This window comes from Rhinatrema bivittatum, chromosome 6 (genome assembly GCF_901001135.1).
Source record: "Rhinatrema bivittatum chromosome 6, aRhiBiv1.1, whole genome shotgun sequence".
NCBI lineage: Eukaryota > Metazoa > Chordata > Amphibia > Gymnophiona > Rhinatrematidae > Rhinatrema > Rhinatrema bivittatum.
The window spans coordinates 272,191,781-272,216,360 of NC_042620.1; the positions used below are offsets into that span (position 1 = coordinate 272,191,781).

Sequence of the window (24,580 nt, forward strand, 5' to 3'; positions counted from 1 at the left end):
TTTAAACACTTTTAATCTTTGCAGCTGCACCTTTCAGCATTTTCCTATTTTCCTCATTTTATCAAAGTAGGAAAGCTGAAATCCAGAACCTCCAGGGTGGCATTCTCTATTCCCTGTTCCATGTGCAGGTCCCCAGAGGCAGGCAGAGCTCCGGAGTTTCAATGCGTGGATGAGACAATGGTACAGGAAAGAGGGATTCAGTTTTGTAAGGAACTGGACAATGTTTTGAGGATGGGGGAGACTTTTCCGAAAGGATGGGTTCCACCTTAATCAGAGTGGAACCAGGCTGCTGGCACTAACTTTTAAAAAGGAGATAGAGCAGCTTTTAAACTAGAACAGGGGGGGAAGCAGTCACTCATCAATGCGTGGTTCGGAGGAATGTATCTTTGAAGGATATTAATGAAACAGGAGAGTTAGGGCATCCCAACAGAGAGATTCCAGTAAAAGCAAAAGTAATCCATTAACCTATAAGTAAAGAATTACCTGAACTAAAGAATTCCAAATTATTCATAACAACTGAAAAGCAAGTTGTTACTACAAACAAAAAACGTACTTTGAAATGTCTGTATGCCAATGTCAGAAGTCTAAGAAGTAAGATGGGAGAGTTAGAATGATTAGCAGTGAATGATGAGATAGACATAACTGGCAACTCAAGAGACCTGGTAAAAGGAAGATAACCAATGGGACAGAGCTATATCAGGGTACAAATTATATTGCAACAATAGGGACGATCAACTTGGTGGGGGTGTAGCACTTTATGTCCAGCAGGATATAGAGACAAAATTCCTGGATGAAATAAACGACAATGTGGTCCCACCATAGTTACTTCTCTCACCAAATCCTGCATTCTACTAAGTATCAAATCTAAAATAGCTCCCTCTCTCATTGGTTCCTGAACCAATTGCTCCATGAAGCAGTCTTAACATATTGTCTCAGCTCACTCAGTTAATAACCGAGTACTATAGGACTTCTCTGTTGGGTAATACCAGAGCATCACCTCCAGTGCTTGCGTGTCAGCATTTTGTGTGTCATCGTTTTTCCTTCTTTAGCAAGTCATTTATGGCATCCAAGTTCTTGTCACCTGTGGTCAGTCACCACTGGCAATAGCCAACCTTCAAACAGAGCACACAGGTCAGCTCCCAATTGCATTGGCGATGTTATGAAATTTGCTTACGGCTTTTGGGGCATTGGGTTTTCTGGTATCTGCACAATTTCTGTTTGGAGTTCCAGAGTAACTTGACCGGTTACATTACCGATCATGTTTTTGAAGTAAATTGCTACATGCTCGTGTCGCCGTATTTTGTAGCAGATTGCTACATGATTTTCTGTCTCCTCCCATGGAGGAGACAGAAAATCACCTGTGCAAGGACGGTTCATATAGCCCATCTTTATAGGAGTACTCACACCAGTTTATCTTCCATGAGCTGCTGCCTCAGTTAATTACAGATTGTTTCCAATCAGGACAGTTCTTCTAATGCTCAGCAAAGTGTCATCATAGCTGATGCAGTATGAGTGCCAACCTCCTCATTCCAGCAGGTTAATTTAAGTGTTATTTGTATGCATCCCTGGTCTTGTCTTTTAGTACGGGTAAACAAGGGTTAGGGGAGCTGCAAGCATTGATTCTGTAATATTGCAGACACTTCACCATCTTTCAAGTCCTAACGTGCACCATGGTCTCTCTATGTTTGCAGGTATGATTAGGCACTCTTTTGCTAGAGCAAGCTAGCGCTATAGAATAGTAATTATATTTCTTACTGCACATTTCCAGAAACCAGTCTTACGCAATTTGGCACATATAATTTTGTGAATCACAGAATTTAGCATGGTGAATTGGGTATTGTGATATTGTGGACTCATCACAGTCTTTCACTGCTCCCTGCCTTCCCTGGGACAATTTTCAGATTTTCATGCAGAGCCATGGCTTTTGTGCTTATATATTAATAAGTATATTCCTCAGGGCAAGGTTACTGGACCCATCACTAAGCATTTTATAGATCTGTCCTATGAAAGATGTTTACTGTTGGCCAATGGCTAAAAGATTTTCACAGAGATCTTCTGTTGGCAACTCGCTACTGAGGAGTGGCAGAGGTGCATCTGTGGTTGTGGTTACCCTGTAGCAAATCCCTATTCTCTGCCCAACCCCATATTGCTCATTCCTAGGCATGACCAGGTATCTAGCTCTCGCCCATATGCAGTCCTATTGGTGATTTCATGTACGGATAATCTGGACTCCTGTTGATACTTGGGAGATGATGGGCAGGCCTTTGAGATCTAGAGAAGCAAGGCACAATCATAGCAGCTATGTCATAGGCTTCCCAGGCCCTCTGTGGGATATATCAGAGTTGGTCCCCAGCGATTCTTATAACCTCACTCTCATCATGATTCCACATACTTTTATTTCGACCTATCATTTTTAGCTTACGGGAGTTCTGTTCTGGCATCTGACATAGGCTGTGCTTCCTCATTTCAGAACATGCAATCCTGCATTACTGACAGGGCCTGCCTTAATCTGTTTTTCTTCAGTCTCTTGAGTGCATTCAGTTTTGTCTAGAGTTTGCTCTGGCCCCTTAAGTGAAGTGTGCTCTTCATGTACACATGGAAAGGTGTTTGGTGGACCCCTGTGGGTCTGGCAATTCAGAATTACCATACTCCCCTCCGATTATTACTGTATGCAAGCTTGACTGCACCACTCAATGGAACAAATATGGTTTCAGCAATTCACAGTATGTCGATAGCCATATACCACAATTCTGGGTTGAGACTAAATCACATATCTATCGGATGACCTCACTAGGAGTGGCTCCTTGTTCTCCTCTCCTACTGTGTGCAGGAGAAACTTATATATAAACAGATAAGGAGTTAGTGATGGCAATCAGTGATGTGGCTTCCTTATGTTTGCTGGCAATGCATTATTTGCATTGTTGTGTGTCAGATATGGACAGGGATGAGTGCAGGATGACCCCAGAAGGAAGGGCCTCATTCTCCTCTCTCTCTACATAAAGGAGTGACTGACACAAAACAATCTGAGGGGATTTGGAGATAGTCAATTGATGTGGCCTCCAGGTTGGTGTACAATTATAGTTTGCATTTCAGTGTGTCACATGCATATCGTTGAGGGTATTGCTATATGAGGTCACAGAAGGTCTCTGCTATATGCAACATTTCATTTCAAATAATAAATCACGCAATCCCAATTTGATATTACAATCTAGAGCACTGTGGCAAATACACAATGTATCAACAATTAACCAAAAGTACTGTCTAATCTATATTAATGAAAGACACTTACTGTGCAACTGACCATCATAATAGGCTTCATCATGGAGCGGTATCAATTTATAACTCGGCCTTATTTATAATCATTGGTCAATATGTGATTCCAACTTAGCTTAAATATGAACGCTGTATTTATTCTGAGATGACTGTGAAGCCTCACATTCTCAACAAGCCTGACATGGGTCCATGTTTCGAACGAGCAGTTCTTTTTCAAGGGCTCTATGACAGCGTTGTAGATATGTTCTTCAGTTGTTTGACATGGTGTTTCCACCATATAGATAAAAAAGGAAAAAACAAGTTCACTTGGTATTGACCAATGATTATAAATAAGGCCAAGTTATAAGGTGATAACGCTCCACAATAAAGCCTATTATGACAGTCAATTGCACAGTAAGCTTCTTTCCATTAATATATATTAGACAGCACTTTTGGTTAATTGTTGATACATTTCATTTCAAGACATGGCTGCAGCTAGATTAGTGGGCCGCCTTCAGCAAGCGAGGTTTCACTGCCGTGGGCTGTGGCGGGGTTGACCATGTCCAAAGGTTCATAGCAAGTCTGAATTACAAGCTGGTCGGACAAGAAATACCAAAGTAACTGACCATTATGTATCTACATTGCTTGGGTGTGGGAGAGCTGAGATGAGTTGCCTGCCGGATTTTGATTTTGATGGCCTGCTTACTACCTAAAAGGATTATGTTGTATACTCTTCAGTGAATCCTGCTATTTTACAGACAATGCTTACCCGATAACCAATGATCCAATTACAGGGCAACGCAAGGGGTAAAGCTTTCACTAATCTGTCTCTCACTACTATGAAATGTGTAGAAGGGTTGGTTTCTATGGCCAGCCCCGCAGTGGCATGATGCTTTATGGAGTGCATGTCATAATGCTTCTTGAATGCTTATAAATTGAGATGTGGATTAGGGTGTGGTCACCCTGCAGGTATAATTGGAAGTTAGACTGTATTGTTTATATACAATTGCTTTGTTATATTGTACTTGACCTATGCTGCAGCCATGTACATTCAATAAATATCTTCTTTCTCAAGCATCAGCCTGATGAAGATTTTCTTTTAATAGGGGTAGTTTAAAAAGGGGCAAGGGTGGGGTGCTAAATGGGCTTAGGGAAGGGAGGCAATGAGCTACAACTGTCACAGTTGTGATCCAACCCCAGAAGTTCACTGATTCTTCTAGCCAACATAACAGCAACTAGGAACACTACTTTCCAGGTGAGGAACTTTAAGGAAGCAGACTAATGTTCATAAGGTAGTTTCATTAGTTATGCCAATACAACATTGAGATCCTACAGCATCAGTAGCTTGATGATCAGAGGTCTCGTATGTCACAATCCTTTCATGAACTTCAAAATTAATGGATGTAGAGATATCAGCTTACCATTCAAGATGGACTTTGACCCATGATATACTGAGACAGGAAGATAAGAGGGAGAATAAATACTGAAACAACTCCTTTAATTCGCAGACAAACAGGTCCAAGGAGCTTGCTTGAAACCAAAATGAAAATCTTTACCATTTAAAACTGTAAGCTTTTCTAGGTGAAGGCTTCCTAGCAGAGATTACAATATCCTTCACTTCCCTAGATAATGGCAGCGATGAATGAGCGCTCAATATCTATGCTGTCAGGCTGAGAGAGGAAAGGGTCAGATGATATAAATGACCCTACTCTTTAATTTGCAAAGATAGCTTGAAGCCCAGAGAGATTGGAGGGCTGATTGACAACCAGATGAGGTAACAGACTCACACAGGTCTAGGCCATGCTGGAGCAAGGAATATCAGGCGTACCCAGTTCTTGAGTGCCTTCTGCACTGTTCTCATCACCAACAGAAGTGACAGAAATGCATTCAGCAGATCTGCATCAAACTTTAGTAGAAAAGTATCCAGAGCAGATCTGAACTTGCTGTGAAGAATAGAACATACATTTTCTACTTTCCTGTTGTCTTCTGATGCAAACAAATCAATTACAAAGTGACCCCCAGAGGTCAAAACTATTTTCCACTGTTTGATCTAGAGACCACTCATGGGGATGAAACACTTCACTGAGACAAACTGCTCATGTAGAACATTGCTACTTCAGTGCTGCTTTGGTTCAGAATTCTCTTTCCTCAAAGGAGATGAGAAGCAAAATCTCTTAATCTAGGCCTCATTGCTCTCAGCTCCAGGAGAATGATCTGAAACAGACGTTCTGTTGATGACTAGTGTTCTGTCCCCATTAATGGGTACATGTCTGTGTTTGTAAATAGTGCAGCTCACCTGTGTTTACCACAGCCCCTCCTTCCTAGTAATGTGACACTTTCAGTAACCCAGCAGAGAAGTCTGAAAGCCCTGCCTTTAAAAGGGAGTATGCCTTTAACAAAAGCCCCCTCCCTTCAGGTTCCCTCCTGAGTCACTGGGTCCTGGGCTCTCTGCTATTGGTTCTCGCCCTTACCTCAGCCTGAGGAGAGTTTCTCCGGTATTCATTGCCATGACAGTGGGTTAGTCCCAGCCAAGCCAGCAGCAGACTTACGTGCCTGTAACCGTTGTTACAGAACAGCTTTTTACGTTCCTCCTACCGCTTATTTATAAGACTAATCAGCCTCAACCCCACGTTTTCTTTCCCTGCGCCCTAAGAATCTTCACCTTCCTTCCCCTGCCTTCATCCAGCTACAAGGATCTCTGCCAGTGGCAGAGATCCTTGTAGCTGGATGAAATAAAGAATACAATAAAGATATGATTTGATATTTTGTTCAATAATGTCGGTATAGAAAAATTCTAAACAAACAAATAAATAAATAAAGGCAGCACGCCTTCAGGAAAAAAGAAGCTGGAACTTTTCAGTGATTGGACCTATTTTGTAGAACGTCTTGCCTGGGCCCTGGCAGCTGATCTCTGATTGTGTTATTTTTAGGAAAAAGTTAAAGGCTTTATTATATTTGGGTGCCTTTCCCCTAGAGGCCTTCAATCCCAAAGCCCTTTTCTCCTACGTAGCAACCCTCACCAACCCCCTCACTCCCAAAGTTACTGAAGATGACACCAGCACGAAATGCGAAGAACTTGCTCTTTTCTTCCACAATAAAATCGCCAACATACTCCTCCATTTTCCCCCCACAACCCCCCAAACCCCCACCCCCTTCACAACCCACCATAAACCCTCCCCCCTCGACTCCTTAGAACTCACCACACCCAAGGAAATTGAAGCTATAATTAAAAAATCCAAGCCTGCATCCCACCCCTCTGACACTATACCCACTAAAAATCTCATTTCCATCCCCAATACCATTGCATCTCCCTTAGCTGACCTTATCAACTGCTCCCTCTCCACAGGTTCCATCCCTGACCCCCTTAAACATGCGATAGTCAAGCCCCTGCTCAAGAAGCCCTCTCTAGACCCCAAAGACCCTACCAACTACCGTCCCATCTCCAATCTTCCTTTCATTTCGAAAATCATGGAGAAGGTAGTCAATACACAGCTCACGACTTTTCTTGAGGACTACAACATACTCCACACAGCACAGTTTGGTTTTCTCAAACATTTGAGTACCAAAACCCTCCTCCTATCCTTCCTATCCCTTACAGACTTCCTCCTCACCGGCCTCGACCACGGACACAATTTCCTCATTGCCTTCCTCGACATATCCGCCACCATAAGCCACGACCTCCTCATTGCCCGCCTAACCGACATTGGCATTTCTGGTACTGCACTCCTATGGTTTAAATCCTATCTATCTAACAGATGCTTCTCTGTTAAACTTGGCTCCTCTGAATCCTCACGCTTCACTCTCTCACATGGTGTACCCCAGGGCTCCTCCCTGTCCTCTACACTATTTAACATTTACCTCTTCCCCCTCTGTCATCTTCTAACAGAACTTGGACTCAAATTCTATATTTACGCTGACGACGTCCAGATCGTTATTCCCACCCGCGACTCTCTTACTGCCACTCTATGTTTCTGGGAAAACTGCATTTCTGCCATCAACACCTTACTCACCTCAATGCAACTTGCCCTCAACTCTACCAAAACCGAACTACTCCTCATTCACAACCACCACACATTTAAACTGGCCACTCCCACTGACCCTCTGACCACATCCCTCCTCTCGCAACCCTCAGTTCGAAATTTAGGGGTCCTTATCGATCCTCATCTGAACCTCAAAAATCACATCACCTCCGTTATTAAGGGAGGTTTCTACAAGCTCTCGGTCCTGAAAAAGCTCAAGCCACTCCTCCACACCCATGACTTCAAAACTGTCATTCATGCCACACTCACATCTAAGCTAGATTACTGCAATTCCCTCTATCTTGGCCTTCCTTCCTCCACATCAGACCTCTCCAGATCCTGCAAAACGCCACAGCAAGGATCATTATTAACACACGTAAATCTGAGCACATTACCCCTGTCCTTAAAAGCCTACACTGGCTCCCCATCTCCTTCCGCATCCTGTTCAAAACCTTCACCATCTTACACAAAGCTATCTACAAACAGAACTCCTCCTGGCTCAATGAACCCCTCCAACCCATACAATCCTCCCGCCCTAACAGAACAATCCACAAATGTACCCTGCTCATCCCCCCCTTAAAAAAGCCCACCTCTCAGTTACAAGAAATTGTGCTTTCTCTATTGCCGGCCCCACGCGCTGGAATGATCTACCACCCAGTCTTTGCATGGAACCCTGCCCTCTCAAATTTAGAAAATTACTAAAAACGTGGCTCTTTCATCAAGCCTTCCCGGATTAACCTCCTTTGACTCCCCAGCTTCCTCACTACCCCTAGTACACCCCTTGTATATTTATACTCCTACACCTTATTTAACAATATATTTTTCTCTTGAACCATAGTTAACCTTGTTACTTATATGTTACTGTTCCTCTCGTTTCTCTCCTCCTACTTGTTGGGGTCTCCTTCCGACCCCCAGTTATTCTTAGCTTCCCATCTCCCCCCCCCCCCCCCACCCTGTTATTTGTAATTTCCACCTTTTTGTTATCATGTAAACCAACATGATGTGTATTTTAATGTCGGTATAGAAAAACTGTTAAATAAATAAATAATAAATAAATAGAGTAAGGTAACTTAATGGAAGGAAAGATGGGTGTTGCTGTTTTAGTCCTGTTGCAAGCAGATACAAATTTATCTTAATTATTGTAGGTCTATAAAAATTACAAAAAATGTATATAATCTGCTCAGAATGAGTAATCCAATTTAATGCGGTATATACATTTTTTAAATAATCCAATTTGAGATCCAATTGTCCTTGGTGATATTCTGTCCCTACTCTAGTAAAAGGTGAATCCTCCCTCCTACCAGAGGAGTCGAGGCAGGTCAAAAACTAGGCCCATGCTTGGGCTGAGCTTGTTTAGGTATCTTCAGTTGGCCTCTCACATGCTGAAGCTGCTGTTGTGGAATTGGCGGAAGGGGCATTTTTAAAGAAGGAGCATTTAAAAGTGACGTAAGGATGCTTGAAAGAGGACAGTTGTTCAGGTCTTATCGAGAGACACTGGACAGCAGCATACTTCTCTAATTTGGGCAACTTTTTATCTGAGTTTGACCCTGGAACAAGTATATCAGCCAATTTGTCATTCATGTTCTGCAGATCGCTAGCTTTATTTTTTTTTTTTTTAACTATTTATAGTTTTGAAATATATAAACACAAGCAGAAGTCTTGTACAGAAAAGATTAGGGTAATAAAAAGACATTTACAAAAGAAAATTTAGAAAGAAACAAACATATTAAATTACCCTAAACATAGCCCACAAAAAGGGGATTAGAAGGATTTATGGAACAAACTCAACAGGGAATGTCTAAGGAGAAACCTGACATTAAATCTAATATAACCCTTTGAAGACACTATGGGATGCCCCGGAGGTTGTTCTGTAGATTTGTGTATTTTTGGAACATTGTAGAACACCGGACACACTGGGTGAGCCACTTTAAAAACTTGACTTTATAGAAACATAGAAATGACAGCAGAAGAAGACCAAACGGCCCATCCAGTCTGCCCAGCAAGCTTTCACAGTTATTTTTCTATTACTTATCTATTACTCTGACCGCTGAGGTCAGGGCCCTTATTGGTAACTTTTTGGTTCTAATTTCCTTCCACTCCTGCCATTGATGTAGAGAGCAGTGCTGGAGCTGCATAAAAGTGAAGTATCAAGCCTAATTGGTTAGGGTTAGTAACCGACACAATAAGCAAGCTACTCCCACGCTTATTTGTTTACCCAGCTTGTGCAATTTAGTCCTTGTTGTTGTTGTCTTAATATAAATCCTCTTTTCTTCATCCCCCCTGCCGTTGAAGCAGTGAGTTGCGCTATATATGTATTCAAAGTGAATACATTAATTGGTTCGGGGTAGTAACCGCTGCAACAAGCTACAGACTACTGTGTTTTTAAATTGCTGTTGGGTTTCTTTAAGATTCAAGAAAAAAAAAACAATCTAGCTTTAAATTAGATAAAATCTCTCTTTGGATTTAGCTGGCACTAATAATCTCTGTTTAGATATTAATATTGGGCATAAATTTACTTAGGGTTCCTTTAAAGCAAGGACAGAGAACTCCAGAAACAGTCCTGCACCGGGCCCTAGCCGCAAGCTCCGGGAAATAAAAAGACAGGACCGAGCCCTGCCCTGCCTGCCTGAATCTGGCTGCTTCAATCACTAACCTAAGAAAAAAGAAACCTCTTTCTCTCTTTTTTTTTTTTTTTTTAAATGATTCAGTCACCAGTACAGAAGCTGTATCATACAGCCCATGTATTGTTAGTTCTTTTTTTTTTTTTTCAAACCTGATGGGGCGCAGCCCCAAAGAAAACCAAAGATCAGGACCGCAGGGTATGCCTCTCAATCTGCTGGAGTCAGAGAAAATACTGAGGGATCGCAGGTGGCACCCCGGGTTATATGGGTGGTGCTTTTCAGTTTTCTCTCTGACTCCATCTGCTGGAAGGGAGGCATAACCCAGCAGTCTGGACTGAACCTGGTACGTACAGGGAATTTATTTTATTTATTTACTTAATGCTTTTCTATACCGACATTCATGATACATATCATCTCATGTCGGTTTACAAGGAACAAGGGGTAATAACATTAACTTTATCATTGAACAAGAGGCAAAGTTACAATAAACAAGGTAGAGTGAACTTGGGAGCTGAGGTAGCAAGAGGCTAAGGAAAAAGGAAAAAACTTAAACGGTAAATAGGAGATGCCTGGATATATATAGAGGGACTGCCTAAGTGGCTTTTATTCATGGTTCAGACCAGTTGAGGGAAGGCTTGTAGGAATTAATTATAAATTAATTATAAAATTAATTATAGTTATAATTATATATCCCCATTTATGATATATAATTATATATAGTTTATAATTAATTTATAAATTAATTATAAAATTAATTTTATATGGTGAGTTTGGTATAAATTATGTTTTAATTTGCCTCGAGGCCAGATAAGGAGGTGACCAATAAATGGAAATAAATAATATTAAGAAAGCACTTTCTTTGTATAAATATACTAATAGGCCTTCTGTCTATAGGTTTTCTCTTATCTCTCTTGGTATTTTCTCCTTGAAGTATAGGCCCTCCAGACTTTAGTGAACTAATATAATGTATCATTTTATGTTTCTTTATTTTGACCTTTATTTTCTATTTACTATGCATTATGTTTACTTCACATTTTGTTTGCTTGGAATTATTTGAAATAAATAAGTAACATTTTATTTTTTTGAATGTGAAAGGACATCAGAAGATGTTACATTTGGCGGCTTGCGGGTCATGCCACCAACTTTCCCCTGCGCAAGAGGGTGCCACCACGCTGCCTAGGTGCGTGCGCGCCCAACAAGTCAACATTTAAAGGGTCCACAGTGAGAAAACACCACAGCGCCCAGAGGTGACATCATCCTCCTCAGCCCTATAAAAGGCCCAGCAGACATCTCTACCTTGCCTCAGCAACAGGTCCCTTACCTCATCCAGCCTGCCTTCCCGCCTTGCCTCGTCTAGCCTGCCTTCAGGTCTTGCCCTATCTCTTGTTTCCTTGCCTTATCTGTCTGTGTTACTCTTGTCTTTGGAGTCTTGCTGTGCCTTGTCTTATCTACCCTGTCCTGTCTGTCCCACTGTGTCTTGTCTGCCTTGGTCAGTCTCTCTGGTTCTGACCATAGCCTTGGACTTAGACCTACCGCTTTGCTTGCCGCCTGGACATGATCTTAGCCTCGAACCTTGACCACACCTTGTCTGCTACCCACCTCGACGCTTGGACTGCCACTGGACTCTGCCTTGCCCCTTGAGTCTCCTAAGTCCTGCTGGCCGCCGAAACCCAAGGGCCCAACCCGTGGGGGAGGCAGCTGATTCAAGTCAAGCCTTAGCCTGGCTCAAGTCAATGCTGTTTCTCCAGCTGTGGGAGCAGGCTGCGTAGGATTGCCTGCGAGGCTGCGTCAACTGTGCTGCAGCACAAAGGGCTCACACTCACGCTCACGCCATTCCTTACAGAAGGAACTACAAGTAGGAAAAAATGGCAACTTGACACACTTTCCATTTATAATCTCCTAACCCTGCTCCAGTGCCTAGTTACTGTCCAGAATTTAAAATACCCACTATATTATATTTAATTAAGCAGCTTGACAAACATTAGTGTAACCCACAGCAGAGATCTAAATATGTGGCTAACATGCATACAGAAAAGTAATTTCCTTCTCCATTTTTGTCTCACCTGCAGTAATTGTCCTGGATGCAGAGATCCCAGAAAAGGCGATGTATGACAATACACAGTCTCCCCATATTTACAGTCCGGAGCTCCTGGGTCTTTACCAGGTTTCTGAAGGAAAAAAAAAAAAAGGAGCAAGAACACACTTAGCCAGATCCTTCTTGGGAAGCCAGAATGTACCAAAACATGGTACCCTCTCCCAGCCAAGTAACAGAAAGCATTCCAGCATGCCCATAGTCCTACCAACAAGACAATATACTCAAAGAAAAAAAAAGAGTAGACCATATCACTATGCACAAACAGTGCTTTGAGCCATTGCCCATCCACACCCCTGCCAGGATTCAACATAAAGAAGCCCAAACCCCAATGAACAGAAATTCAGAAACAGTGCAACCCCACAACCATGCCAACATACAGTACAGGGTATGCCCAGACTCTAAGGGCTAGAAGTCCAGTAAACCAGTGCACCCTAACCACGACAGGATACAATAAAGTGCATTATCAAGCCCCAGTGATAAGCAAATTAATGCAATCTAAGCCCTGACTAGAAATAGTACAGCTAAGCAAACTCCCATGGCATCTTTATTCGGTGAAGGACTTCTTTTCATATTCAATTTGTGCTGGAGTTTGGAGAGAATTTGGTGTTCAGCTTGTTTGTGGCGGTGCAAGTTGGAGTCGCATTCTTTTTTGAAAAATTGGTTGAAGAATAAAGGATTTATAATTGGATATTGGAGATATTGTGGAATTGAATGATGAGATACATTTACACTCTCTCTGAAGAAGCCCGGGGCGGGGGGGGGGGGGGTGGGGGGGGCAAAACAAGGGTCCCTTGTTGGAGTTCTTCTAACAAAAAGGAGAAGTTTTTCTAAAATGAAAGAAAGAATTCCATTGGCGTGGATATGTTAGAGACTTTTTTCAGCGAGAAAGAGTTCTTCCTGTGTGAACATATTCTCATTGTGGCGTTATTGGTGTAAACCATCTATGGTTAACATTGAGTAACACGACCATTAAGTGAATTACATGTGTGTAAGATGAGAGGTATTAGTATGATGTATGAGTGTGGGTGTGATTTTTAATGGATGAGTGATGTAATGTGGACTTATGTATTAGAAGCGATACAATGTTAGCACATGATGCATGATGAAATGTTTGGTTTATTTATGGCAATGATAATGTATATTGTAAAAAGGGTTGGAGCACCATATTATTATTGGAATAAACATTTTTTGTAACATTCTGGTTTACGTTTTTCTATAGATATTGTTTGGTTTTTTTTGGGGGTGTAAGAACTCTCTCATTATGCATGATTATCTAGTGGTGGGAGTTCGTGTTAAATACCACATTATTAACATTTACCTGTTGGGTTACCATCACCCAGAACAGGCAAAGCAGTGCACCTGACTCATCCAAATTAAAATCTGAGCACCCCTTCCCCCAGCCCAGAACAATTGAGCAGCATCCACCTCCCTCTCCCTGCCCAGAAAAGGCAACACAGCACAAGCCACCCTCTCCATCAAAACAGGCAAAGCAGAGCACCTAGAGCAAGCAAAGCAATACAGGAACAGAGCAGCATACTCCTCTCCTGCTCAGAATGAACAGGTGCATGACATGCCAGCAAATGTAAGCAGAGAAATGCACACCTTCATCAGGTAAAGCCAGATGCAGAAACCCCTCCCCTCTGTTAAGAACAAGCATATGCACCCAGCAATTCCCTAGCAAAATCAAACAAATGAAAACATCCTCCTCACTGAGAAACTCCCCACCTCGTTTTTCACATTTGGAGACAGCACTGTACCCCCTCTTATCACTAAATGTTTGTTTGTTTATATTTAGTAGTTCTTAATAGATTGCTTATTGCATTTGTAAAACAGAGCGATATACAACAGTAAAAATTAGTCAATAGCTAACAGGGCAAAAACTAACAAAAAAAGTTAATATATAACACAATAAAATAGTCTCAAAATATGATAAATTACTTACAAAATAAAACTAGCAAAACCACATATATAACTACAATATAGTAAAATATAATACAATATAAAAAACAAGATATAAATAAAATAACACAGTGTTGGGGTAAAAAAAAATGCAAGAATAGGCAGCAGTATAAACTAAAAGCAGGGTTAATTGGAATTAATGGGGGATAGGCTTGTTGAAAGATGAGCAATGCAAGGATTTAAGGATTTAGCACAGAACTCCCCAATAAGTAGATGCAAGGAGAAATTAGATATGTAAGTAAAACTAATACTTACTCTTTTGTAGTAATTCTTAATCTTAGTTGCCATGCCAACCTGCATCATCAAAGGAGCATTTTCCTCACTATACTCAGCCAAAATGAGGTCACCATCTTTGCCTGTTAGATCCTGTGATGTGCGCATGAAGAACATCTCACCTCCCCCTGAAGCCTGGCGTTCCTGTTCTCTCATCTATGAGTAAGAAAATATACTAATTACATCCAGGATGGGCAGACTGCTGAATAGCTAGAGAAGAACCTGGCAACTAAGATGCAAATTTGCCACTCATGCCGTAAGCAGGCAGACAGTTCCAGATAGATAAGTTCAGAGAACTAGGTAACAAACTCAAAGCAATAACCTAAAAGCAAGTCTTTTTCAACATCAATTTGTGCCAACATTAGGGAGAGATCCAACCCTCAGTTTTTATTTACATTTAACTAATCATAGCTATCACCAGTTTGAAGCAATTTATAACACAAATCATTTAAATCATACAAAAAACCTTAAAATAACAATCAAATACATGCATAAAATGTACAGAGATACAATACATATGGACTTAATTACAACATCAAGATTTAATACAGTAATAAACCTTTATCCATGCTTTGCTTTACACTGTATTTCAATACGTCTCAGTTTTGCACTAATCAAACAGCCTAACACTCCTCAGTCTCCCCTATAATCTTCTGAAGACAAGATTTGCTGTTGCAACATTTCAGAAAGATAAATAAGGGCTTAACTGGCACATCATTTGCGGTTCACAAAAAAAGATGTATTTATTTGATGGACCGAATCAAATCACTGTGAACCTAGAAGATGTGGTAGGCCTGACTGACAAACTGAAGAGTAGTAAATCACCCGGACCGGATGGTATACACCCCAGAGTTCTGAAGGAACTAAAAAATGAAATTTCAGACCTATTAGTAAAAATGTGTAACTTATCATTAAAATCATCCATTGTACCTAAAGACTGAAGGATAGCAAATGTAACCCCAATATTTAAAAAGGGCTCCAGGGGCGATCCGGGAAACTACAGACCAGTTAGCCTGACTTCATGCCAGGAAAAATAGTGGAAAGTGTTCTAAACATCAAAATCACAGAACATATAGAAAGACATGGTTTAATGCAGGGGTCGGGAACCTTTTTGGCTGAGAGAGCCATGAACGCCACATATTTTAAAATGTAATTCCGTGAGAGCCATACAAGACCTACCAAATTAATTTACTACAACCCCCCACCCTCCTGACCCCCCCAAGACCTGCCAAAAGTCCCTGGTGGTCCAGCGGGGGTCCAGGGCTCGCAGACAAATCTTTAATAAAAAAGTAGAAATCTAACAAAAACCCCCACCCTCCTGATGCCCCCCAATACCTCCAAAATTAATTTACTACAATCCCCCACCCTCCTGACCCCCCCAAGACCTGCCAAAAGTCCCTGGTGGTCCAGCGGGGGTCCAGGGCTCACAGACAAATCTTTAATAAAAAAAGTAAAAATCTAACAAAACCCCCCACCCTCCTGACGCCCCCCAAGACCTCAAAAATTAATTTACTACAACCCCCCACCCTCCTGACCCCCCCAAGACCTGCCAAAAGTCCCTGGTGGTCCAGCGGGGGTCCAGGAGCGGTCCGGGAGCGATCTCCTGGACTTGGGCTGTCGGCTGCCAATAGTCAAAATGGCGCCGACGGCCCTTTGCCCTATGTCACTGGGGTCGACCAATGGCGGCGGTAGCCCCTGTGACATAGTAAGGGCAAAGGGCCGTCGACGCCATTTTGATTACTGGCAGCCGACGGCCCTTTGCCCTTACTATGTCACAGGGGCTACCGCCGCCATTGGTCGACCCCAGTGACATAGTGAGGGCAAAGGGCTGTTGGCGCCATTTTGACTGCTGGCAGCCGACAGCCCAAGTCCAGGAGATCGCTCCCGGACTGCTCCTGGACCCCTGCTGGACCACCAGGGACTTTTGGCAGGTCTTGGGGGGGACAGGAGTGTGGGGGGTTGTAGTAAATTAATTTTGGAGGTCTTGGGGGGCGTCAGGAGGGTGGGGGGTTTTGTTAGATTTTTACTTTTTTATTAAAGATTTGTCTGCGAGCCAGATGCAGCCATCAAAAGAGCCACATCTGGCTCGCGAGCCATTGTTTCCCGACCCCTGGTTTAATGGAACAAAGTCAGCATGGCTTTACCCAGGGCAAGTCTTGCCTCACAAATCTGCTTCACTTTTTTGAAGGAGTTAATAAACATGTGGATAAAGGTGAACCGATAGATATAGTATACTTGGATTTTCAGAAGGCGTTTGACAAAGTTCCTCATGAGAGGCTTCTAGGAAAAGTAAAAAGTCATGGGATAGGTGGCGATGTCCTTTTATGGATTGCAAACTGGCTAAAAGACAGGAAACAGAGAGTAGGATTAAATGGACAATTTTCTCAGTGGAAGGGAGTGGACAGTGGAGTGCCTCACGGATCTATATTGGGACCCTTACTTTTCAATATATTTATAAATCATCTGGAAAGAAATACGACGAGTGAGATAATCAAATTTGCAGATGACACAAAATTGTTCAGAGTAGTTAAATCACAACCAGATTGTGATAAATTGCAGGAAGACCTTGTGAGACTGGAAAATTGGGCATCCAAATTGCAGATGAAATTTAATGTGGATAAGTGCAAGGTGATGCATATAGGGAAAAATAACCCATGCTATAATTACACAATGTTGGGTTCCATATTAGGTGCTACAACCCAAGAAAGAGATCTAGGTGTCATAGTGGATAACACATTGAAATCGTCTGTTCAGTGTGCTGCGGCAGTCAAAAAAGCAAACAGAATGTTGGGAATTATTAGAAAAGGAATGGTGAATAAAACGGAAAATGTCATAATGTCTCTGTATCGCTCCATGGTGAGACCGCACCTTGAATACTGTGTACAATTCTGGTCGCCGCATCTCAAAAAAGATATAATTGAGATGGAGAAGGTACAGAGAAGGGCTACCAAAATGATAAGGGGAATGGAACAGCTCACCTATGAGGAAAGACTAAAGAGGTTAGGACTTTTCAGCTTGGAGAAGAGACGACTGAGGGGGGATATGATAGAGGTGTTTAAAATCATGAGAGGTCTAGAACGGGTAGATGTGAATCGGTTATTTACTCTTTCGGATAGTAGAAAGACTAGGGGGCACTCCATGAAGTTAGCATGGGGCACATTTAAAACTAATCGGAGAAAGTTCTTTTTTACTCTGGAATTTGTTGCCAGAGGATGTGGTTAGAGCAGTTAGTATAGCTGTGTTTAAAAAAGGATTGGATAAGTTCTTGGAGGAGAAGTCCTTTACCTGCTATTAAGTTCACTTAGAGAATAGCGACTGCCATTAGCAATGGTAACATGGAATAGACTTAGTTTTTGGGTACTTGCCAGGTTCTTGTGGCCTGGATTGGCCACTGTTGGAAGCAGGATGCTGGGCTTGATGGACCCTTGGTCTGACCCAGTATGGCATTTTCTTATGTTCTTATTATGGACTTTTTGATATTCTGTTTTTTTATCCAGAATGGTCTCAAGGTGGGTTACAACAAATTTAAAAACAGACAATACCATTTGAATTACTATACCATTAGCATCTTCTGTTAACCAAATCATGTAAGCAGATAACTAGGCAGATCTAATAAGGAAACAACCACCGACCAAAAATGGAGAAAACAGCAATAAGGCTTCAACTAATACCAGTTCCAACAAGAACCGAGAGAGAACCAACATAGAAACAAAAGAGACAGAGACTAAGATAGCTCATTTGACTAATATTGCTTTACCTTGGCTTTTTTCTTTATATGTTTAAGCAAGGGTTGCACAGAGTGAGGTCCTGGTTGGGACAATGCTCCAAAAGAGTATTTCTTCAAGGGAGGTCGGTGGAACTGCCGGAGCTTCATGGGACCCATGTGAGTTGGAAAGAATGGCTGGCGCAATTCCACTGCAGGTATTGAGTGCTACAGGGAAAAACAAGAATCATGTCATAGAGCAATGTTCGGGAATATACAGTGACTATGCACATACTTTCATCCAGTCAGTACTTCTCCCTAGACCCATGGCCCTTCATTTAGTTAATTAATTAATTAATTAATTAATTAATTAATTGTATTTATTTTTTGTTATTTGCATTCCGCTTTTCAGGCCCTTTCAAAGCAGATTACATTCAGGTACATATCTCTTGGATAGAGACAGTGCTTCCTCCTGCTTACCTGTATGATGTTCCCGCCAAAGGTTCCACGCAGCCCTTGCTGCTTTGGATAGTAAAACTCATCATTCGATAGGTTCCACGGATCTTTTACCTCAGGTTGAGACATGTTCTAAAAGTAAAACAAAACACAAATGGTCAGAACTTTATGCATTACCTAGATAGGATTTTAGAGGGTGCTGGGGAGGAACCTTCTGTCATAGTACATGTGAGTAACGATAGCATAGAAAGGCTATAGTTTCTGGAAGCCAAATTTAGGCTTTTAGTTGAAACTCAGAACCTTAAAGAGTTGCATTTCACATGTGGGCATCGATCCCTTGGGATTGTGGTTCTTGTCTGCGACTGAAGAAGTTGGGAACTTGGGCGTTGGATCGGGTTGCCAGGAGATCCATGGCTGGGGTTCCCCAGCGGTTTACTATCAACTGGAAGGCTGTGGTCGACAGCTTCCATTCCCCTAGGTCTAGACTTTCTCTGCTGAGGTAGTCCGCAGTGACACTGACTTTTCCCGCGATGTGGGCGGCTGAGATCCCTTGTACGTTTGCTTCCGCCCATGCCATTAAGGAATCTATTTCCAGGGACCCCTGTTGGCTTCTGGTTCCCCCCTGGCGGTTGATGTAGGCAACTGCTTTGACATTGTCCGACATGACTCTGACAGCTTTGCCCTGGAGTCTGTGACGGAACTGTAGGCAGGCTAGTCTGACCGCCCGGGCTTCCAGTCGGTTGATGTTCCACCCCGACTCTTCCTTGGTCCATTGCCCCTGGGCTGTCAGTTCCTGGCAGTGGGCTCCCCACCCTCGTAGGCTCACATCCGTGGTGAGCAAGACCCAGGTTGGTGGAGATAGCCTTACTCGCTTGCTTAGATGGTCTTCTTGTAACCACCATTGGAGCTGGTTCTGCACTTCCTCCGGGAGCTGGAGGCGAACGGAGTAGACCTGGGACATCGGGTTCCATCGTCACAGTAGGGAGTGCTGTAGTGGTCGCATGTGGGCTCTTACCCATGGGACCACTTCCAGGATTGATGTCATGAGGCCGAGGACTTGGAGCTAGTCCCATACTTTGGGACGGGGACTTCCTAGCAGGTTCGCAATTGGTTCATCAGTTTTCTTTTCCTTGTAGGGGGAAGAACGACCTTGTCTTGTTTGGTGTCGAACCAGACTCCCAGGTATTCTAGAGATTGGGAGGGCGGCAGATAGCTCTTGTTTGTGTTGACGACCCACCCGAGCTCTCCAGTAGAGTCTTGACTCTGGTGGTCGCCTGGTGACTTTCGTCTGGAGATTTTGCCCTGATCAGCCAATCGCCCAGATATGGGTGTAAGAGGATTCCTTCTTTCCTCAGTGACGCCTCCACTACCACCATGATTTTGGTGAAAGTGCGGGGGGCTGTGGCTAGCCCGAAGGGTAGCACCCTGGAACTGGTAGTGGTGGTCCAGGATCGTGAAGCATAGGAATCGCGGATGCTCGTGATGGACTGGAATGTGCAGGTAGGCTTCTGACAGGTCCAGGAATGTAAGGAAGTTTCCCGGCTGTATTGCCCTTATGACCGAGCACAGGGTTTCCATGCGGAAATGTGGTACCCTCAGGTAGCAGTTGACCGACTTGAGGTCCAGGATGGGCCAGAACGTTCCCTCTTTCTTGGGGATGATAAAATAGATGGAATAGTGCCCATTATTTTGTTGTTGCGTTGGCACTGGTGTTATGTCCTTTAGGGCGAGCAATTTGGCCAGTGTAGTTTCCACTGCTGTCCTCTTGGAGGGTGCGTGGCAAGGAGATTTCATGAACTTGTCCAGAGGGCTGTTGTGGAAGTTCAGGTAGTATCCCTCTTGAATGATGGTTAGGACCCACTTGTCTGTTGTTATCTCGACCCATCTTTGGTAGAATAGGGCAAGCCTGCCCCATATGGCTTCTTCCTATGGATGGGTTGGCTGATTCTCATTGTGGGGTGCGGCTGGGGCCTGTGCCGGAGCCGGCTCCCCTCTTGTTGTGTTTGTTCTGAAAGGACTGGCCTTTGCCTGAGGGGCGAGGGGCTTGGTATGTACTCTTGTAGGGTCTGAAGCGCTGTGATCCTCTGCCCAAGGTAATCAGGGAGAGGGGCATTGGCTTCTTTTGTTCTTGTCCTCTGGTAGCCGAGGTACTGGAGATTCGCCCCATTTGTCGGCTAACTTCTCCAGTCCGCAAGGAAATCCCCTCATCTGAGATTCTCAAAAAGGGCTCCCTGCAAGAAATAGCTTGAAGTTCGGAAATTCTGCGTACCGAACAGATAGCCAACAAAAAGATCACTTGCTCTGCAAGACCACAATAAGGTTCCAAGATGGGCACAGCTGTCAAACAGGAGGGCGCAGGTGTTTCACGCCTCAAAGAAAATGGACAATGTCCGGATGTGCCATGAACCTTGCCTCAGAAGCAACCTAGCGCCGCCACCTGAACCTTAAGCGAATTAAAGGACAGCCCTTTTGCCAAACCATCTTGAAGAAAGGCCAAAATATGGCACAGACGCTCTTCTAAGATCCACCATCCAGCCAGAACACCAGGAATAAAAAATGCTCCATACCCTCCCATAGGATAGAGAGGTGGAAGGAAGGCTTCTAGATTATAAAGCGTAGCAATGACCATGTCTGAATAACCTTTTTCCTTCAAATTCCACCTTTCAAAAGCCAAGCAGCTAGACAGAATAGATCTGCCTGATTAAAATAAACTGGTCCCTGATGCAGTAGGTTCGGCAGATAGGCGAGCCGAATAGGACTGTCCACCGCTAGGTTGATCAAGTCTGCAAAGCATTGATGCCATGGCCACTCTGGCGCCACCAGAACCACCGGGCCCAGATGAACCTCTATTCTCTGGAGAATTCTGCCCACCAGAGGCTAAGGAGGAAACACATACAGCAGGACGTCCGTTGGCCAACTCAGGATCAAGGCATCTCCTGGCTTTGGCGTACATGGGGATTTTATACATTTGTCTTTCTGTGAGCAGTTAGCTTAGTGACTTAATGCTGCTAGAAGCACATTACTAACATAGCATGGAAAAATATTGAGAAAATGTGGGCATGGAGCCAGCCTGGCTCAGTAACTACATTCAATTCTCAAGTCAGATCTTTCACTCCCCAGCCAGACAGAGCTCCTGGGAGGGAGGGAGTCCCAGTTATCATGCAATGGCAACACCTATTGGCCTGATTTAGAGCTCATGATTTCAGGAACCCAGAAGCAGCCTTGGTGCATGGCCCCTGCTGAAAACTGTCGCTTTGATAGCTGGGCGAGGAATAGAATATAAATGAGTGGAAAATTTCAAGCTGCAAATGAAGACTCCTCGCACCATATCTCAGCACTGCTTCTGACTGAGATGGAAGACCAAAGAATCAGGAGGAAACTGTCTGGCTCAAAGGAAAAGGAAAAAGAAAATGTGGGCACCAGCGGACATTTTTAGGAACTAGGGAAAAATGGGTTTCCTTACTATTTTTTTTTTTTTTTTGCTGTTTAATCTATTTTGTTTTTTGCTACATTTATTTTTTACTTTTCTTTGCCCTTACCTTCCTCCCCTCTCCCTTCCAATCTCTTTCCCACCTCCTCTCCAGCTTCTCCCCTTCCCCTTTGTCCTCTCTAGCCTCTCTCTCTCTCTACTCCCCTTCATTCTTTCCATTCCCCTTCCCTCCCTCATGCTTTTCTTCTTTTGTGTAGCTTGGCATCAGGGTCAGTTCTAACCCATGGCTGCTTCACTTAGCCCTAAAGTGACTCCTCCTGTCCACCTCAGAACAGCTGCAATAGCAACTTCTCAGTCCCAGGAATGACACCTCTCGGACCTACACAAGCAGAAGGCAGCAGGTGATGAGTTCTATATGCTCAGGCTTTTCCTTCCCCTGGCATGTCATCTTGATAGGCCCTAAATCACCAGCCAAATCAACTCATCACTCAGTCAAGGACCCTTCTCATACTGCTTTCCCAGAAATAAAAATACACTATATCCAGATCAAGAATTCCTCTTACCTGCTGTGGTTCCTCCTTAATAACTCCTGTCTTTCCTAAAAGGATTCGACTCTTTTTTAAGGATGATTCCTTTTTATTCTCCTTGGATGGAGAATTTGAAGTTGTTTCTTCTTTTTCATCTGGAATTTCTATGAATGAATTAAACATTCACAATTCAGATTCAATTTTCAACCAAGGACCCCAACAGGTTATCCTCAGTATCCTTTAAATCAAATTTCCAGTTTCCTCTAACCTCCCTAAAGACCTCTCCCCTTTAACCCCACTCAAAGCTTTCTCTAACTTAAATCTTCCTTTAAGAATATCCATAGCCTTTTCTACCCTCCATCAAGAATCCTTCCAGATTTATCTTCTTCTATTTGTTTTGAGACACCTAATTTTTCTCCAACTTCATTGTGCAGGCTAAGAATCTATATTTCCTCCAACATGTAATCTCTTCTTGCAGCTTTTCCCCAATACTCCCTTCCCACCACAGACAGCCCAACATAGGGACCAAAGAAAACAGTCAAGGTAATGGATGACCATGGTCTTTTCTGTTCCTCCAAAGCCACAGATACTCACTCTGTCCAGCATACAGAGGTCTACCAGTTCTAGGTATATTCCATCATTAAAGAGAATATATTACTTGTAACATACCCAAGATAATGTTCTCATCATTGGGGTCCAAAGTCAGTATAGGGGGATCCAGGAATCTATCCATAGCTTGATCATTCCAGATGATATTGTCTTCCCAACGACCATAAACTAGCTCCTCATTGTCAATGGGGAAAATAGAGAACCAAGGCTTGTCATCTTCTAAAGATGCTAAAGACATACAAAATCGGAATGTTAACTACCCCTTTGTTCATAAGCACATGTATTAGTAAGAGAAGCATAAAGAGTTAATTTAGTCCCAGATGAGAGAGAAAATACAGTTATGCAGTTCAGTACTTTTCAGCCCTCTTTTTCTCCCCCAGTACAAGAGTCAACACATAGTTTGCTTTGAAAGGAAGATAATAAGGACACACTGTGGGGCCGATGCCATATCATGCATGCACGCAAACAACGTGCATCCAACCTGGACATGCGTTTTTGGAACGCGCGCATATCCCCTCTCTTGGGCACTCAATCTAATATTCTAATGAGCTGGTGCACTAAAAGGGACAGGCAATGGATAATTGGTGTGCCCCTAGCATGTCCATGCCATCGAGCGCTCAGGAGAAGTGGCTGTGCACAGGTAAGGAAAACGGACACTCAATTTTTTGAGCATCTATTTTTCTAACCCATATACAGCCACGGGTTAGGAAAATGGATGCTCGTAAATTGAGCTTCCCTTTTCCTAACCTGACTGCTGTCAAGTTTGGGTTTTTTTGTTTTTTGTTGCAGCTTTCTGTAGTTCCTCCTGCTTTGTATCGCAACAATATTAAGTAGGAGGAACCACAAAAAAAATGTATTTTTTGCTCTTCTGAGTATGGCTTGGGATGCCTCAAAACTTAACGCCAGCTATGGGTTGGCATTAAATTTTAAGCGTTAAAATGTGCACGTACATTTTTTTTTTAGATCGGGGTACTAGCTAATAGCCTTATCAACATGCATTTGCAGCTGATGAGCGCTATTAGATTTGGGGGGCGGGGGTTGGATGCGCTAATCCCCTTATAGCATATGAGGTTGTGGGCACACGTCCAAAATGCGTGTCCAACCACTGGTTAAAAAGTGTGCTCTGCTGAGTGCATTGTATTGCATCTGCCCCTGAATTGCTTGTAGGAACTACAGGCTTTTGGGCTTTTAGGCAGCCCCTCTTCTACTCTCCCTTCACAGCTTCGCCCACAGACCCCCCCCCCCCTTTCCTCCACAGCTTCTTCCCCTCCCTTCTCCTAACTTGAAGCCTGCAAACTTCAAAGGCACGAGCAGAGAGATACTGAGTACAAAATAGAGAGAAGACTTAATTAAAAGCATAAGACCACCACTTACTTAAAGCCAGTTAGCAAATAAAGAATTATATCTTGACCTTGATTTGCAGGTCTAGTACTGCTGAGAGTTGAAACACCTGGCAATTGGCCTGAACTTTTATACTTTTCAGAAATGTCTTGTTTATTATCTGAGACAATAGTTACATGATTTGCTTTTATTTTACATTAACACTGGTGATACATATGCTGATTTTTGGTTATGTTCAGAGAAAATGCAAGAGCAAATAGTTTCACATGTGAGAGACACAAAATGGCGATTACAG

The 24,580-nt window shown here is 43.0% G+C and overlaps 1 protein-coding gene across 4 annotated transcripts in view; it reads right to left on the reverse strand.

Moving 5' to 3' along the window:
- The window catches only part of TAF1 (TATA-box binding protein associated factor 1), a 441,469-nt gene that overhangs the window by 303,927 nt on the left and 112,962 nt on the right, over nt 1-24,580 (reverse strand). For all 4 annotated transcript variants that reach the window (XM_029607221.1, XM_029607219.1, XM_029607220.1 and 1 more), the window contains exons 10-15: nt 23,005-23,172; nt 22,372-22,499; nt 18,403-18,510; nt 17,977-18,150; nt 14,202-14,375; nt 11,956-12,060 (exon numbers count right to left, since the gene is read on the reverse strand). In XM_029607221.1, coding sequence (XP_029463081.1) covers nt 11,956-12,060; nt 14,202-14,375; nt 17,977-18,150; nt 18,403-18,510; nt 22,372-22,499; nt 23,005-23,172 — 857 coding nt within the window. The remainder of the gene's footprint in view (nt 1-11,955; nt 12,061-14,201; nt 14,376-17,976; nt 18,151-18,402; nt 18,511-22,371; nt 22,500-23,004; nt 23,173-24,580) is intronic.